Source organism: Beta vulgaris, chromosome 6, assembly GCF_026745355.1.
Source record: "Beta vulgaris subsp. vulgaris cultivar EL10 chromosome 6, EL10.2, whole genome shotgun sequence".
Classification (NCBI taxonomy): Eukaryota; Viridiplantae; Streptophyta; class Magnoliopsida; order Caryophyllales; family Amaranthaceae; genus Beta; species Beta vulgaris.
In genome coordinates this window covers 6,539,442-6,557,705 of record NC_079207.1, presented here as the reverse complement: position 1 = coordinate 6,557,705, position 18,264 = coordinate 6,539,442, and the positions used below count along the sequence as shown (strand labels likewise).

General features: G+C 35.0%; 2 protein-coding genes across 4 annotated transcripts; both read right to left on the bottom strand.

Moving 5' to 3' along the window:
* Positions 1-537: 537 nt before the first annotated feature.
* LOC104895283 (hypothetical protein) lies at positions 538-6,318 on the bottom strand. The gene is made up of 7 exons (XM_048646089.2): positions 5,999-6,318; positions 4,960-5,006; positions 3,707-3,815; positions 3,412-3,610; positions 1,663-1,792; positions 1,028-1,204; positions 538-942 (listed from the first exon to the last, which is right to left on the bottom strand). The coding sequence occupies exons 1-7, from the start codon at positions 6,195-6,197 to the stop codon at positions 784-786; spliced, it is 1,020 nt and encodes a 339-aa protein (XP_048502046.1). The 5' UTR covers positions 6,198-6,318; the 3' UTR covers positions 538-783.
* A 2,621-nt stretch (positions 6,319-8,939) lies between these two features.
* LOC104895282 (pre-rRNA-processing protein ESF2) lies at positions 8,940-15,954 on the bottom strand. 3 transcript variants are annotated; one of them, XM_019250122.3, is made up of 8 exons: positions 15,815-15,952; positions 15,459-15,722; positions 13,338-13,401; positions 13,128-13,195; positions 11,558-11,647; positions 11,346-11,476; positions 9,326-9,472; positions 8,940-9,231 (listed from the first exon to the last, which is right to left on the bottom strand). In XM_019250122.3, the coding sequence occupies exons 2-8, from the start codon at positions 15,712-15,714 to the stop codon at positions 9,202-9,204; spliced, it is 786 nt and encodes a 261-aa protein (XP_019105667.1). In that variant the 5' UTR covers positions 15,715-15,722; positions 15,815-15,952; the 3' UTR covers positions 8,940-9,201. The 3 variants fall into 3 exon arrangements, with proteins under 3 accessions (XP_019105667.1, XP_057251898.1, XP_010680049.1); XM_057395915.1 differs by having other exon boundaries at positions 9,326-9,469; positions 15,459-15,954; XM_010681747.4 differs by having other exon boundaries at positions 15,459-15,953.
* Between the last annotated feature and the right edge of the window lie 2,310 nt (positions 15,955-18,264).

The window sequence follows — 18,264 nt, the reverse complement described above, 5'->3', positions numbered from 1 at the left end:
TTTGGACTAAATTAATCGAAATTCAGTTTAATTCAAACAATTCAATTTAGTATAGACAAATTTCTCTCAGACTCTCACGATTTTAATTAATTAGATGGCTAGTAAGTTTTCACGAGTAATAATTAACAAGTAACAAGGGACACATGACGTATGTAAAACCTAAGAAATTGAGATTGAATTACATGTACATTATGTTCCTGGATGTAGGTGTTTCAGCCGTTGCACGAGGTACTTGCGGGCCTGTGACTAGTGTCTGCTCTATGCATCAGTCAGAACATGAGGTCGGACCTGGTGTGTGCTCCATGCATCAGTCAGACTATGAGGTTGTTGTTGGTGTGCTCCGTGCAACGATCCAACCACAAGGTTGCAAGAGTAGGGTAGTCGCACTCAGCCTCCCACTCTTATACTTCCTCCATTTCTCAATAGTCGTAAATAGTTACAACACTTTAACAATATCACTAGTCAAAGCACGAATTTGACCATTAATATCTCTAGCTAGCTATTAATAACTATTATCATAAGTAACATATCTTGATAAAAAAAAAAAATTTATTGAAATTAATCGAACATCACTTCACCTTACAAAGCTCTTTATCATATATATGGTCAAAGTTAGTAATATATGAATTGTTCAAAAGTCAAAGTGCCGCACTATTTGGTTTCTAACTGCTATTTGGTTAATAAAAGAAATTCTCTTTTGATGAGAAACACACAAAAACAAAGACAAACCATGTGTTGCGACCATACATGTTCACTAAAGAAGAGGTTGCTCAAGCTACTAGCTTAGGACACTTCTTTTTTAGCTTTAAGGTCAGAGACTAAAGCCTTAACACAGAGCCGTGGTTTGGTGCTGACAAGTTCTCGGGAAAGGACGGAAATTGCAGTTACTAGTGAGCCATTTGGCACCCGGGACAGTGGAAGAAGCTCAATGAGTATACATAGCTGCACATGAAATTTAAACGACGTGACACTGGGGCATTAACATAGATACATTGAACATATTAAGCGAGAGTTCACTAATCACTACCTCTGGGGATTTCAGGTCCACCGTTGAATCTGATACAACCTCTTTTACAGCAGCAGCCACAACGGAGAAGCATTTGTTCCGATCTAGCAACGTGCACATATTAGGATCACTGACATTATCTTTTACAGTTTTCATCTCTGTCTCCTCGATTCCTCTTCTATTATAGCCAACTGCAAACTAAATCAACATGCAACAAGATTAATGAGAAACCGTTAATGAATCAACCTAAGTAGAGCGGGCACTCTTGGTATTGCATAAGTAGTTGGTTTTAATAGTAGCTTGAGGAATAAGTTGGGGAGTTAGTGAGGAAAGAAACTCTATAAATATAGGAGATTAAGGAGAGAGAAAACAGGTTGAAAATGTTTAGTCTGGTATTTGGGAGAGAACAGGCCTCTCGAGATCTTGTAGATATCACTTTATATTACAAACTGAATTATCAATCGAAGTTCATCTTATTTCCATAACTAGTTTCTTATATTCAGTCTTAACTATGTCAGTTCATAACAAAATCATTCCACTTTTGGCCTTATATCATTGGAGCTTTGCAATTGAGTAAAAACACATGGATTGACTCTTATAGGAGTGCTGCAACAGAATATACTAACCAAAAAAGAAAAAATTCAAAGTATGCTCACCTTTAGAGGTCCAGAAAATTTGTTGCTTTTGTCATCAACATACTTGAGAACAAGACTTGATACAGTGGTGCTGACTTCTTTTTCATTCAACCTACAAGTAGCTTGAATAGGGAAAATTCGATGGCACCAGCTGCAGAAAGGAGATAGGTTTTCTTAAAGGAAATGAATGGCATGTACTTAAACCGAGTGTAGTGTTTGATGCGGTGGTTTAAATTGATGACATAAATAGTAGAAAAATGGAATGTTTTCAATGACTACAAATACTTCTCTCGTCGACAGTACATGTGCAAGTAGAAGATTTCATTGAGTTCAAATCATTACCAGAAAGAATGAACTGTTCCTCATGCACAGAGTAAGATACGGAGCAGTTCAATCACCTGATCTCAGAGTTTTGAAAACTAATACTGCACAATTGACACTTAGACATCATTCATGGACGAAAAAACTTATCTGATTTGTGTGATCAACCAAAGATCTGGCCTCATATACAAAGGGTAAACACTTGGCTATTAGGAGATTCAATGAGACTTCTCAAAATTTATTGAGTGTTTTCTACCAAACTCCAGGAAGAACCCAAGAACATGGCTTAGGTCTTACGGGCCCATTTTGGGTCTACTGTCATCTATCAAATCACGAACAAGTTGGTACTAGAAAACTTTATGATTATACAAGACTATGGCATACGGTTCATACTAATACTTTCAAATGGCATCCAGAGGCCTTTGAAGCTGTATATGGGATGACCTTGGGCTACCATGAGTCCATGAGTTTGCATTTGATGTCTGGGATTAAACACTTCAATTCTTCACTATTGGCACGATCTTGAGATTGTCATTTTGCAATTTCGGAGAGAGGAGAGTGTAAGAGGCTCACAGTTCACAAGTAGATTTTGAATTACTTGTAAAACTATTTCTTCTTCAGTGCCTGGAATATTTTGCAAGACAACATACAGCTCCTCTCCACAAAATTGTTTCCCCTTACCTCTTAAAGCACAGCACAATCAACCACCAACTTCTTCATCAGTATCAATTTATTTATCTCAAGTGCTTCAATGGTTATTGAAAGCAAATATTTTCAGCCTTATAATTAACTGATCAGAGTGAGCTCCTTATCACCTCGAAAGCACCCATGTAGTACATTTAAGATCTGATTTTCTTCTTATTCTTGTTGACCATTGCCTTGACAATGATAAATACACAGGTATGCAACTTGCCCTAAAGATTGCTTTTTATATAAATATATATACTTCCTCCGTTTCAAAATAAGTGCAACATTTGCATAGTGTTTACTATTCACAGTTTAAACTTTAATTAGCTTTGGTGATTTACATTTTAGGAAAAACATAGTCATGTGGGATCTTGTTATGTGAATTTTTGTAATATCAACTTTTTATAATTTTACTTATTGATAATTGAAGATATTAACGGTTAAAATAATGCATTGGCAAACGTGAAAACAAGAAGTGTTGCACTTATTTAGAAACAGAGGAAGTATATAAGATGCAGATATTGCAATGATTAGATGGGCGCTAAACAAAGCAAATATACATACTTCCTCCATAACACAATAACTACAACAAATGGGTATTATTTGTGAGGTATAAAATATTCATTTGTGGTGCTTATTTTGTTACGGAGGAAGTAAATAAATGAACAGTGAGAACATGTTTAGAATGACCCTTATGAGAACAGAACACCAAACATCAGAATTTCAAATGATGGTTCAGACGAATTCAGCCCAAATACTTACAGTGGTCGTTTCAACTCTCCCGATTCTAGGGATTGATTTATATGGGAGACTATGCTGACTGGATCAGAAGAACTGCCTTTGGGAAAGGTAAAGAGAACCAAGCCACTTCTTGTCACCTTTACCAATAAAAGATTAGGAGTTTGTTTGCCAAAATCGTCTGTTGCTCCAAAAGATTGAGAGTCATCTTTTACAAGCTCACCTGCACAGAGATATTGAACTTAATTTCCCAAAAATTTCAACCAAGGCTCAATTTGATTTCGTATTTGGTCCTAAGGATTGAGAAGGGAAATCTTACTTTTAATAGTGACAGCAGAGTCTCCCTCCGTCTGGCCTAATTTTCTTCTTTTACCATTTTCACTAGAATCAGACCCTCCCAAGGAGTCACTAACACTGAAATCAATATACTGCAAAATCATTTCAGATGACTTTAACCGTTAGTATTCCAACGGATTATAAAATTACAATTGAAACGGGCTAGGGGAAACAATATATAATCATCATAGACATAACTAATGACATAGAAATTTAATTTGCATCTATAATTCTATATTAGTAAAGAGTTATGAACACCCTTTAGGAGGCAGGCGTACTCATGATCCAACAGACATGTTTTTCATTTTCTATAGCACTCAGGAAAGGGTGTTGATCATGTATATGTCTATATAAACCAGTACAACTGTGAAAGCCACCCATGGAGCAGACTATTGGTCTTTGAGGGAGATAAAGCAACACTTGATCCCTTTGCTCCCTTAAGCATTGTGAAAATATAGTGAATTGTGAATACTTTAGGTCCTTAGGAAGTGCTTTCCAGGAATTTTGAGAAATGCAGACCCCTGATTCCTTACAACTTCTTGAAGGCCATCTAACTGCCTCCCATAAGTTCTAAACTACTGAAGAATATTGCAACCAGTAACTTAAATTATTATCTCACCAATACTACCACTATATCAAATTATCAATATATTGTCTCACTTCAAAATGGAATGGATTTAACAACCAGGCTTGAGTAAAGATCAAAGGAGACAATTAACGTTGTTAGGGTTTGTCAAAGGGAAGTGAATAATTAGTTAAGAATAGAAAACGTGAATTATTCTTGAGACCACGTACAAGAGTCGCATTAGCACATCTCAAAACTTTTACCATCAACCTCACCAAGTTAATTCGAGCTACTCAATAGCACGATATAAGATTTATTTAGGTGATATGTCCCATATATCAAAGTTTGTCAGTCCAAAACAATGCTGCGTTTCTAATGTCATAGAATTTGGTAACCTAGTATGAGAAAGAAAAACTCTAGAGTCTAGAAATACCCAGCCAACACCTCCAACCAACTTCGCACCTAATACAGGGTGGAGGCCACATCTACACCAGATTATGTATTCAAAGGAGGCTCTTTTGGTACAAGCCCCACATACTCGAAGAAGTTCTTTTTAGACACAGACACCCTTGGTTGAAAGGCAGAATCATATACGACATTGCAACATTTACTAAATCCAATTAACAAAGAAGATGATATTGGCCTAAGTAAAAGGGTTCTCAGGAAAATACCTTTGCGAGAATGGATATTGCTTCTTTTGTTGCACTCTTCTCCCTCTCTGTAAAGAAAGAAGATTTCCTAAAGCAAAGTTCATCTCAAATGAGGAAACAACATATAATAGTAACAACGTATATAAGATTTTTAACGTAAGTATTATAAAGCAATAGAATAGTCCACTATACGTGCTAATTTTCATTACAAGTTGGTGAGGGGAAGAAGGAATTCCGTTGTCATTATAGCACCAATCAGTGATGAGTTAGCTCATGCCCTCTTTTAAAGCTTGCACACTTCATGGTTTACACATATAAAGAATGAAGTAGATACTAGTTCATTATAACAGATGTATTCGTGAAAAATACACCTACAATCACATGATAAAAGGACACATCCATGGACCATGATAGAGGATCCGCGCTTCTTCCATTAGAGATACAAACAAAGAGACTGCAATTATGCTTCTATTCTCATAAAACAAATTTCACCTAATTTCCAACTATCCTGCTGGATGCTAAGAAGACCAAATTAATCTCCCATAGTGGCTCTTAGAATGGATTTCCTCAACATACCAAGGTTCTACAACGACGAGATAGGGTCCGAAATTTCTCAAAATCCTTCCCTATTCATCAATTTGTACATTCTGACAATCAAGAAAATTTGAGCTTTTGATGCATAGATAATATTTCAATCATGTTATACATTCTACTAGCAACATTATGGTTAACCTAAGAGAGCCTGCATAAATGTACACACTCTTACAGAAAAGAAACAAACTTTCCAATTTCCATCATAGTAACTTAAACATTTCATAACCCAACAAAAAAAAAAAATCAACCCTAGCAATAAACTTTTACCTCTTCTAATCAAACCCTATCTCTCAGTCAAAAGATTAAATTTAAAAGCCAAAGTTGAATAACAAGAGCTGTAAATAATCAATTGAGGAATTTGAAAGAATAAATGAGAATCCAAGAACACATTTTAAGGAAAAAAATAAAGATTGGTAGAAAGCATGAAAACAGTAACAGCAGTTGAAGTGGGGTAAAGTATACTCACTGATAGGGCAAGTAATAAGGAAGCCAGAATGAGAAAATTGGAGAAGAGAAGAAGGAGCGTTGTAATCAAAGCGAGGAATGCTTATGATAGCAGAGTGTTGTTCCCAAGGTTTCATTTCTTCTCCTGGTTGCTTTTGCTGCGGTTGTTGTTGTTGCTGGTTTTGCTCTGCTACTTGCTTCAAGTCTTCTTCTTCCGCCATTGTTGATTTGTTCTTCAGTTGTTGTTCCTGCAACAAGCTTTGTGTTTGTTACTTTTTGTGTTTTTAAGTGCAACAAGGCACAACCGCACAAGCTTTGTGTTTCCTCACCAGTTGAATGACGCAGTTACTGTTAACCTTGTTCAGTTCAGGTGGAAATGGCAAGGGACGGGCTCGACCCGGCCCGACTACATATTGCGCTTGTTGGGTCCCGTTCGGTTCGGCGTGATTGCCGGGTGCGAGTCGGGTCGAGTTGGTTGGTTAGCCCGTGTTACTTAAATTGGGGTCAAATTGTGCAACTTTTTTCGAAGTTTACTAAGGGTGCGTTCTATTCAACTTATTGGACCTGAACTTATTGGAACTTATCTGAACTGAACTTATTGAACCTGAACTGAACTTATTGGAACTTATTAAACCTGATTGGACCTGATTCAACTTATTGGACCTGATTGAACCTGATTGGAACTTATTGGACCTGATTGAACCTGATTGACCTTATTGGAACTTATTGACCCTGATTGAAACTTATTAGACCTTATTGGACCTGATTGAAACTTATTAGACCTTATTGAACCTGATTGAAACTTATTTGACTTTATTAGATAAAAACATTGACCATGAATAACATAAATATTACCACTAACGTAAATACTACCCCTCAAAATTTTTTATGAAATAATAATTATTATAATTCGTCCTTTAAAAAATAATGATTATTAATTATCACTTATGATAATTAATTTAATAAAAAAATTACTATTTATATATTTGCCTATACATAACTTTCATCACTAATATATCTAATAGTGTTGTTTTAATTTTATAAAACACTAGTAGAAAATCAAAAAATTAATTTTATAAAATACTAGTAGTTACTAATCTAAGCTGAGCAAAAGGCAGTGAACTTTCATTGTAACGAAAACATGTTATCTCTAGTTATTTAAAGACGAATTGCAAAATATTGTAATTATAATTATTATTATATTATTGTTAACCTTAATTATTTGACCATGATTATAATATTATTCAATAGCAATATGAATAATCAAATAATAGACAATAATACAAGTATAATGCTATACATTGTGGTACTTTAATAAAAAATTCTAATAATAACATAATCAACTAATAGTAATATGAATAATAAAATAATAGACATAATTCAAATAAATAATAAAATAATAGACATAATACAAATAAAAATAAATAATAGACACTAATACAAGTATAATACTATATAATCATTGTGGTACTTTAATTAAAATTCTAATAATAACATAATCTGCTAATAGTGATATGAAATTATGAATAACAAAATAGTGGACCTTATTAGACCTGATTGGAACTTATTGGACCTTATTAGACCTGATTGGAACTTATTGCACCTAATTGGAACTTATTGCACCTGATTGGAACTTATTGGACCTTATTAGACCTTATTGGAACTTATTGCACTTATTAGACCTTATTGCAACTTATCTGAACTTATCTGAACTTATTGGACCTGAAACTTAATTTTTTAAGTTGAACAGAACGCACCCTAAGTGTTACATGAATTACCAAATATACTTTGGAGTAAAACTCATTTACAGTTTCGTAATTGTAACCGACCAAAAGACTTTGTATTAGAAATGTTACATATATATAGATATTCGTCTTGTAAACCGAGATCATGTCACCTTTTTGTTGAGCATAAACCCGGAGTGAAAAAAACGAGTTGACTCAACTTAGTGTATCTTTAAATTCAAATTCGGACATGCATATTCCTAAAATTTCTTTCAAAGTTTATTTTTTTTCTTTTAATGTTGGATGAAGGGGACTGTGGTGGTGCGATGTTCCGATGGAAGTGGATAGATCGTATTTGATGATTAATCGTGACTGGTGTGATGAGCTTCGGAATCCTCCTCTTGATTATGTTCCGACGTTGATTCTTTGAAATTTTTGGCGAAATTTGTTAATTTTGTGGTACATTTTTCATTTGCGTGACTTGATTTTTGGTGTAGATTTTGGTTTGATGTTTGTTTAGTTTTTAAATTCTTTTGAATATATTCATTTTTTGATATTTCATCAATTATTGTTAATTTTGTGGTAAATCTTTGATTGGCATGACTTGATTTATTGTGTAGAATTTGATTTGATGTTTGTTTAATTTCCTAAATTTCTTTTGAATATACTAATTTTGTGGTAAATTATGTATGGAAATAGTTTTTGGTTTGATAACGGTTGAGTTATTTAATTTCTTCTGATTTTATAAATTGTTGTTCGAGAGGGCATAGAGGCGGTGGAGCCACAGAAGCAAGAGCAAAATAGAGAGAAAACTTAGGGGGATACAGAAGGGGGAAGGGTGGGAGGAAGGTGGAGCGATGTGAGGAGGTGGTGAATCTGATTTCGAGGGAGAAAGAGATACTAATATTTTGTATTTGAAAAAGAAAAATTTTGCACATAAAGTACTTTTTAAAATTTAATTAAAATTAACTGAAAAAGTAACGAAAATTTGATTTGAATACGAAACTGCAACTTTTGCAACTTAAATACTCAAACTGCAACTTTGAACAAAGTTTAGTACCTAAATTGGCCTTAACGTCCCATTTTTGCTACATTAAAAGTTGAACCAAAGGTATAATGGATACAATTTTGTTACAGTCAAAGTTTGTGTTCCATTGTACTCTATAATCTTTGAATTAATATCTCGAATTGTTTGTATCAAGAGTTTGTGTTCCAATATGAACATGCATTGGCAGCAAGTAATAAATCACGACTTATCAAACATGAGATGGCATTGCCTACCTTCCATGTTTCATGCATCAAAATTACACTGATTAGTGAGTGGACAAACGACATTAGAAAAGATCCTACACTATTCAAAATTTTGGACCTGAAATAACTGATGATCAAGATCCAGGTCGTACGACCAACCACATCTTTTTACATGTAAACCTTCATTCTTTATCAAGGCGGACAGACATGAACGGACTTGCAACATCAACGCCAATGCCCCACAGTGTCCTCAAGCTTCATCATTTCCGGAGTTGAAGATCTAAGAAAAGACGATTATTACTGACTTTCCGATGCAAGAAGAGAAAAACAAGACAAGGGAATCAAGCAATGTATTAAAATCGAACAACACTTACGTCAGACAGTACATCTTTAGAGAGCTTAGTCTTGCTTTTAAAAGCAGTCTCTGAAAGAGGTCTCTTCTGGGGGAAATGGCGTATTACTTTGGGTTTCTGCTGATCCGTCGGCCCCTCTGAATCCAGACCATTTTGGACTTTCCGCTTCTTAAGAGTTAAAACAGTAAGATCAACATTTAGAATGGTTCAAAATAGAAATGAGGCTGAAAAGATAAAAAGTTATATACAAGCATTCTTGTGTCATATAAATCATATTTATCCGTAAGAATTTAAAGCACAGTTCAAAATGAAACACCATAAGAAAAATGGAGGTACCAAAATATAATTGATGTTCTAACAACCTACTTAAAATAGATCCTGAAAAATCAAACGAATTCCTTTGATATCTCATGTATAAGGCATGAGTAAGTCTTGGGTGAAACAATCTTACACTAATTGATTATGGGACATTTAAAGTTATCCTTAAATAAAGAGAAAACATCACCTCAATAACTGTTGAGTCTCACTATGCATTACTATGACACCATCTCTACAAGATTTTGCCACATAACTTATGACCAGAATGCAGGAAGACAGGTCTGTCACAAAATTTCAAACAGCATAATGTTGAGCACAGCAGCTGGACCCACAAGTTGAGAGTGTGCCCAATTTAGTAGCCTGACCTGCCTCAAGCATTCATGTGGATTAGCTGAAGGCTGAAACTCATTTTGAGACTTAAAACAAGAGCATATATTTTCACCCACTTCTGTGTACCAAATTTTATGCTATTCTTTTTCATGATTAATGGCAATGGTATTAGCACGGGAGTAAGAGAAAATAGATGGCGAGCGAAATTATATCCATCATGGAACTAAAGTGGAAACTTGTGACACGTAGCAGAGGACAAAAGATTGTCTCAAAGCATTTGAGGCATTATTCCTCTAGGATATGGTTCTAGGAAGACAGGTTAAATATGAGCATGGTGTCATAAGATTCAGGTTGATGTACAAGGTGCCAACAACATGAGATTGACAAACTGTAGAGGTCTTGGAGATGAAACTAAATTGATGGTTGAGAATTCTAAGCAAAAATGTTGCTTAAGAGATGTGAATGTGTGAATCTCAGCGCACTCCACCAAGTTCTACCACTGAGGCTGAGCACACCAAGAAGAAGGCTTGAACTTGGCATACAAGAAATTGTGACAAGATATTACTACGATATCAAGAGACAATGATATATAGAATATAAAGTTTGGGCCAATTCCCAAATAATTCAACTTGTTTCAAAGTAATACTATAATAATATAAAGATATTACTAAAATGGACCCAGACCTACCAGCATTAGATCTCCATTCAAAACTTTATTATGAAAATACTCATAACATGAAACTAAAAAGTTTCAGAAAAAATAACAAATACATCGAAACAAAACGGACATGATGAATTACTTTTGAGTGTCACACTGCATTATGGATGGTATGGTATCATGAGAATGGCCGGAAACCAGCAAGAACTACCAAAGCCATATAGTGATAAGCTATGGTACTCGAACTCTTCTATGAGTCAGATTCATAAGAGGTAGCTGACTAGACATGCAAAGCTTCGTTGTATTTTTATCATCACTTTTTAGAGAATTAAAACCAAATACCTATATCCATTTAACATATACTTCCTCCATACTTTACTTGCAACCAGGCAGGAGCCACAATAATTCAGGTGAGGAGAGAGAGAGAGAGAGAGAGTATCCAGAAAAGTTTGTGTTGCAAGTAAATTGAAACAACCAAAAATGGTAAGTGTTGCAAGTAAATAAGAACGGAGGAAGTATATGTTGGACAGAAGTGTAGCAATGAAAACCAAATTAAAAGCAGGGGACTAACAAGTACCTACACAGTTTTGTTCAGTAAACCACTACATCACTCGAATATCAATCAAGTGTTGCCACACCCACAGATTCCCACCATACTCAATACACACTTGTTAAAAGCTACGCAGTTTCCGACCAGCAAGTAAAAGAGAAGAACTAAGTCCACACTCCACATACCTTCTTCATACGTTCTTCTATTTCAAATAAAGCACGAGACTTTTCCACTTTATTAAGATAGAAATCTCGTTCTTTCTTTGCAGCAGACAATTCCAACCGCAGCTTCTGTTCTCGAATGGCGTTCTTGCATGCTATGTTGACACAAATATTGAGTATTAGCACCAGGAATACCATGCAATGACACAAAAAAAATTATATATATGAATTCTAACCAGTCTCTTCAGTAAGATCATCCCACTTGAACTTGCTTAAATATTTGATGTTCCAAATATCAAAGTAGAATTGAGATCTCTTTTTCCCTCCTGGTGATATATTTGAGGCACAAGCAGTGAGTATATATAATGGACTGGGAAGGGGAAGAGTAAAACTTCAAGTACAATAACTATTACCAAAAATTAATTTACATGGATTTTAAAACCAAAGTATGTTCCATATCATGTCACAGCTTTCAGTCAATTCATAGCAGATAAAGGATCCACCTTTCAACAAGTAGTGAAGAGAACTATTGATGCAAGTATCCGAACAACTGTTCGAAATCAATGTCCAGATTTGTATTGGCACGGGAAAAGCAGAAAGCATTATACATCACGCCTCTCAAGTCCCTAGCAAACTAAGTATTACATAAAACATTAATAATGCTATTTATAAAATGATCGCGTCAATCAGGACTAGAGCATGGAGCATATAACCAATCCCATTTGCTACCTAGTGATCTGGATTGCACAGAAACCCACTAGAATGCTGCTCCATCCCTCAGTATCTCTCTCTCCCCTACACGCCTTTCCTCCTGCTATCCAAATGTGGGAAAACAATTACCCCCACGCTGCCTAGTGTAACTTTTAACCATTCTCTCTCCCCATCTTTCTCTTCTGGTTCTCCTACACCAACCCCTCCCCCCCAACCCCAACCACAACCACAATCTCCCCAAATATGCCTCCTCCCACCCATTGTCTGTTACATCTCTCCTAGGCTCCCTCTTTCTCCTCCAGTCCTCCTCCACAAGCCCTTAGCAGATTTGACACCTTTCTCATCTTCTTCCCCAGACTCGGGTGAAGGTTGTGGCAGGTGGATATACCAAATAATTTTCTGGCAAAACCTTCTGGGCAAGGGAAACATTAACCATCATTTTCTTACAACTAATATAATAACCAACCTGGACACATGGCATTCTCTCCTCATAAAAAGTTTTCTGCGAAAATGATTGTTATATATTCACACTTTCACATGTACAAGGGAAATAGGATCTTCTAGCATAAATAAACCTTCTTTTAGCTTCAAAACTTCAACAATCTTCCAACTTATTTTTTGTTAAACTAATTTTTGGTGAAATATTTAGTTAGTTATGAAAATTCGAAAGTTTAAACATGCAAATCAAACAAACAAAAACCAATCAAAAAGACATTTTCCTATAAACAATATTTCAAGCTTAGATCACGCTAACGACTAGTTAATAACTATTGCAACAATAATATCTCTGAATAATTTACTCCATTAACCTTAAACCTTGAGACTCATTCTACACACGCTCTGAATGGTAACATGATCATGTCAATCAGATTCAAGAGACGAAGAAATAAAGTACAGATACTAATTTTTTTTCTGAGTATTCAAGTACTTCTAGTCTTCTACTGACTCATTGTAATGCGCATAGTATTAACACCATCTCACCCACCCTTCTCTCTTTTCTCCATCTTTCTCTCTCTTGTCCATTCCTAGCATAAAGACACTAAGCTGTTAAAAAGATAAGCATCTGCATGAAAGAGTAAGAGCCACAGAACATACCCATCTGTTCACCATTTAACATATTGGCCACTCTTTTTGCAATGCGTTTATCTGCGAATTCAACCCACCTACACCAACCACAGTGACATGCAAAACAAAGCAATTGAGGATGTTTCTAAAATGAGATTAAATAAGATATTGCCAAATATTTCCTTCCATATCTGCATTATGATTTTCACTTAAAACTGGAGCGTTTATGATCATACACACCCTTCAGAGAATTCTTGTCCTCGAAAGCCTCCAGACTTCTTACGTCTCATTTGAGCTTCCGGATCTGCAGTTAACATTCTTTACTCAGTGTCAATAAACAGTAGTGTGTAGTTTGTAACTTTACCTCTTACAAACTTAGTAAATTAATGTTCCATGCAATGCATTTTAATTCTGGGGAAAAGAGAAAGGAAACAACCAGCACTCAAATAATCCCTCCATTTTCAAGGCCAATGATATGAAATGAATGAAATAGGCTCTCTCTAGAAGAGAAAACTTCCCTATTCCATTTTCATCATCCACTCTCAATGAGGCCTTTTAATTTAAGCACACATATGCATACCGAAAACAAGAAAAAAAAATGCAATTTCTTAATTAAAATGATCTACGAAGAACACTTATACTAATTTGGATATAATAATTATCGTAGAAACCTGAAGGACAAAACAACAGATAAAAAAGAACATTCAAGTCATGAAACCTTGACTAATTCTGGACTACACTACACCAATAGACATCGCTAAACTTGCAGCCCATTTCAAAATATAACAGGAGGAGAATATAGAGATTAATTCCAAAATATAACAGAAGAGGTAACATAAGGCTCAAAGTATAAAACCATCATGGATTCAAAAGAAAATAAATGGACAATAGAGGTATCGCGAAGGGGACATATACATGAAAGTGAGTGCAGACATACACGCACACCTGGTATTCATAACCCTAAACATCACGTGCCAGTTACATTCAGTGCCAGTCAAATTTAAACCTAAAACACACCAAAATGAGAGTGTGCGTGTTTGTGTATCAACGTGAACCTTTACTTGCCTAGTTGATTGATAACATTCATCAATTTGGAAGGTTCCATAATACAAGCTTCTGTTGAAGAGTTCTTATGTGTATGGACCAAACTGATCTGTTAGCAGCAAATTGATCTAAATATGGTTCAATGAGTGAATCGTTTGAGGTTTCTTGAAAACCAATGGTTTAACTTGGATGATGGAGCTCTATTTGTCCTTAATTATACATTGCATGCAATTTATGTTTATTTTTCCTTCGGAGTTTCTTTGGATGCTTCATGATATGCGATGAGTATGTGCTGGTTGAGCTTGAATCAGCACTGCCGCTTTTGGTGAGCTTGGCATTCCGGCATGGCTCATCAAAGGTATCTGAAATTCTGAATACATAATATTGAATTCTGGCTGCATCACCGCATTGTATAAAGTTTCTAAGTTTAGCCTGACCATAATTTTAGGCTGCAATAGAGGCAAACCATTTGCATTACCCCCCGTAAGTGATTCCATAATGTGTCCACGTCATCAAACCCTGTTTGTATCACCACGAATCTACTATAATGACATTGTGTATGCAAAGGCACCAAGTCGAGGACGGATCAAGTCTTGGGCGAAAGACAAAAGAGAAGGAGACGAATGCGTGAGCTTAAATGCTAAATGCACATAGACCTACATAAAAAAAAAGGGCTAATTTTGCTAATTTATATCTCCATCTGATTTCAAATATAAGGTATCTCCTGAAGTCCTGAACTCCGGCCTCTAGGGACAAACTCCTAATTTATAATTGTTATAAGTGATAAAACGAACACTCACATTTCTTACACTATTTTCAAAAACCACTCCTATTTCCCCAGTATGTTCCCAAAATCCCTTGTTATAACTTATAACCTTAGTTACATGGACTCTTCAATTCACCTCAAATACCCGTGTGAGATCCTTGACACTCGAACGTGGACACAGGCACTTGGAAACTTCATTTTGAGCTAAAAATTAAAATCATTGAAAATTTTCATAGAATAGCCGATTCAGATAATTGGCCACATACCCGTGTCAGACATGGGTATACAAGTCAGGTAACCTAGCTTAAACACTTAGAAATATGTTATAACTGTCCTCTAGTACTTATATTTCACATCAAAAGTCTTATGAAGTTCTGAACAATCTTTATAAACTATAACCTTAATTCTAATTGCAGTACCTAAACGCATCAAAAAAAAAAAATGCTTCATTCAACATCCCTTACAATCAAAATAAAAAAACCAAGAAATTATCACATTCAATATCAATATCAATGTAGCAATACCAAAGATGCACATAGATTAGTATAGACCTTCAGGGACAAGATAAACACGTTGAATTTCGCCGTATGCCGAAAGAATTTGGCGGAGCTTCAAAGGGTCCATTTTAGGAGGAATTCTACTGAGATAACACACACCTCTTTTTTCAGCCTTTTCAGCTTCCTTCAACAATCTCTTCTTTCTTTTCTCTCTCCTCTTCCTCTCTCTCTCCTCATTCTTAACTGATTTTGCAACTTCAATTACATCACTTCCTGAATTGGATGCCTCAAATTCTTTCATCTCACTCATAATTATCTCTGAATATGAACAATACCCAACAATTTATGTATGTGGAAGCTACAAAAATTTAAAATTTGTAACTAGTATTGAAATTACTCCAAAAACAGACCTTTAATTTATTGGAAGTTTCTACTTTCGAGAGCTTTGAAGATCAATTCGAGCCTCAGATTCCGTATGGGTAATTGGTCTAAGTGAGGGAAGCAGAGAGGTTTATAAAGTTCAGGGTTTGTGCAAGGGTGTTGTATAACTATACGCAAAATAGTTCAGGACTTATGGTTGCCAATGGGCCGAAAATGTTGGGTCAGGCCGTCAAGGTATCTATGGATCTATCTCTATTATATGGGGCGTTTGGTTTGGGGTGTTAAGAAAGGGTAAGGAAAAGATCATTAATGAAACTCTTTTATGTTATTTGTTTCACCACTTTAATGAAACCCTTTACCTATTTTTCTTGTTAGGTTACCCCCAAAGTCTTCTAAGTTGATTACCCCAAACCTTCCAGGGTTTTGAAAACCCTTAACCCAGCTGATTACCCCTTTCTCTCTCTCACCTGTGTACTGCTCTGAAGGTGAGACCATTAAAGGTGGTAACGGGTCATACGGATCGAGTACGATCGATCATGCGGAACGGTACGGGTCTGTTATAATTAGGTTAGCTGTGTGCTCGTGTGCGCTTGTGTACATGTCCATTTCGGGTCCTTGCGTATTTTGGGCCTGCCCGGGTTAAAGCGAGTTTCCAATCTCGCAAATAAATAAAGCACATATATGACTACTTAGAATAACTTAAATAATTAATGGACAATGGCTAAATCATATATAGTATTTTATGATAATTTGTTCCTTAAATTTGTTTAAAAAGTAACTAATATGACAACTTTTTCGGATCAGGTTCGGGTTAGTTTGGCCAGTTCAGGTCGGTTAGATTCAAGTTCGCGTCATGATTGAATCGTGTTATTTCGAGTTTCAGTTCAGTTTCATTTGGCCAGGAATTCGGACCAGGTCAACAGATACAGGTCTATTCTGTCGGCTATATAGAATATAGTGTCCCCTTACAAAAAAAAAAAAGTCTTATACTTGACATATGTATTGAAAAACTTAGGAATGAAATTGAATTGAAATATCAATTGAATTCAATATTAAATTAATGAAACTGATTTCATATTCTTACACATGTGTGAAAATCTCGGACTATAAATTGAAAAGTAACTTGATTTTACACAATCAGAAGAAAAATAAAAACTTAACATTCATATTAATAGTCATACTAATAATATTATAAAATCTAAATATCGATTATTATTCAGTGCTTACTATTATATAGATAAAGCTCTTTCAATTTATTAATATTTAATGATTGAACCTGGTACACACACTTTATTTGAACACAAGCTTTCTTATGCTTTATATTTCCTTCTCTTAATACTATATTTGAATAATGATAAAATAACTAAAAAAACCAACGAAACATTAATTTAAGAAAAAATATATTTAAAAAAGTTAAATATATTTTTAAATGTTTATTCGAATCAAATTAACGTTATTATGAATGCTAGTACTAATATATTAAAAGTTGTTCTTAAGCAAGAAAATTGTGCCACGTGACGCTATCCTTTAGCGTGTTCACTCCATAAAAAATTAGAAAATGCATGATATAAGATTTGATCACATGACTTCAAACTTATATACTAAAGTATTAACCACTAAACCAAGTAACATTTTGAGTTCTAATTTTAAAGTAAAAATATTAATAAATGAAAACTATAATTACCTATAACATAGCCTAGACCTAAAAATTAATTGGTATCATTATTACTAGTTGTATATGCACATGATTGGACATGGTAATTAGATGGGTTATGTAGGTGTGTTTATAGGTAGGTGCGTGTACACACCCTAGCTACAGTCCACATTAGCAACAAAGCTCGACAATATTTTCTCAAAAGAAGATAGTAGACAACCCGCTAATTAAAGTAGAGATCTTATAAACATCTTCCTAATATATTTTGCGGCCCCCTTTTGGTCTCTTTTTTCTCTCTAAAACCCTAGCTTCCCCTATCCCTTTTTCATCAGTTAGGGGCTGCCATAAATGATTTCATACATGATAAGCTCCTTTTCCCCTTTTAATTTTAGTTTTTGTTCCTTTTGATCTTGTTTTGTTGAATAACTTAGTATCTCTTCATGAGATTTCTTCAAATCCTGTTTTGAGGTTTTTAGTCTCAGTTGTGGAAATCTCCTTCTCCCCTATGGGAGTTGTGAGTTTTTTTTAGGTATGAGAACTTTTTCTCATTGGTTGAAATTTGAGACTCAACATGAAGGTATTGGAATCTCGAATGTGGTTAACATGACTCGATCAAGAATGCTCTTTCCAAACTACGTTAAGAATGATAGATAGTTGCTTGATTCAGCAAATACAAGGGGGTTGCACTGTATTGTTCGATCTGGTTCATTGTAGTTTCTTCGAATATGAATTTGATTTAACCTTGTTTAATTGTATCTTATTTTTCTTTAATATCTATTGTATATGTCGTTTAGCCTTTAATTAGTAAATTTTCTCTTTTTTTAA

Excerpts from the sequence above, each read along its gene's own strand:
- LOC104895283 (XM_048646089.2), bottom strand. The coding sequence starts at position 6,197 with ATGGCGGAAGAAGAAGACTTGAAGCAAGTAGCAGAGCAAAACCAGCAA. Across the intron at positions 3,816-4,959 it reads CAATATCCATTCTCGCAAAG|TATATTGATTTCAGTGTTAG; the intron begins GTATTTTCCTGA and ends ATGATTTTGCAG. Across the intron at positions 1,793-3,411 it reads GGAGAGTTGAAACGACCACT|CTGGTGCCATCGAATTTTCC; the intron begins GTAAGTATTTGG and ends TCCTTTCTGCAG.
- LOC104895282 (XM_010681747.4), bottom strand. The coding sequence starts at position 15,714 with ATGAGTGAGATGAAAGAATTTGAGGCATCCAATTCAGGAAGTGATGTA. Across the intron at positions 13,196-13,337 it reads GGACAAGAATTCTCTGAAGG|GTGGGTTGAATTCGCAGATA; the intron begins GTGTGTATGATC and ends TGGTTGGTGTAG. Across the intron at positions 9,232-9,325 it reads CTAAAGATGTACTGTCTGAC|ATCTTCAACTCCGGAAATGA; the intron begins GTAAGTGTTGTT and ends GTCTTTTCTTAG.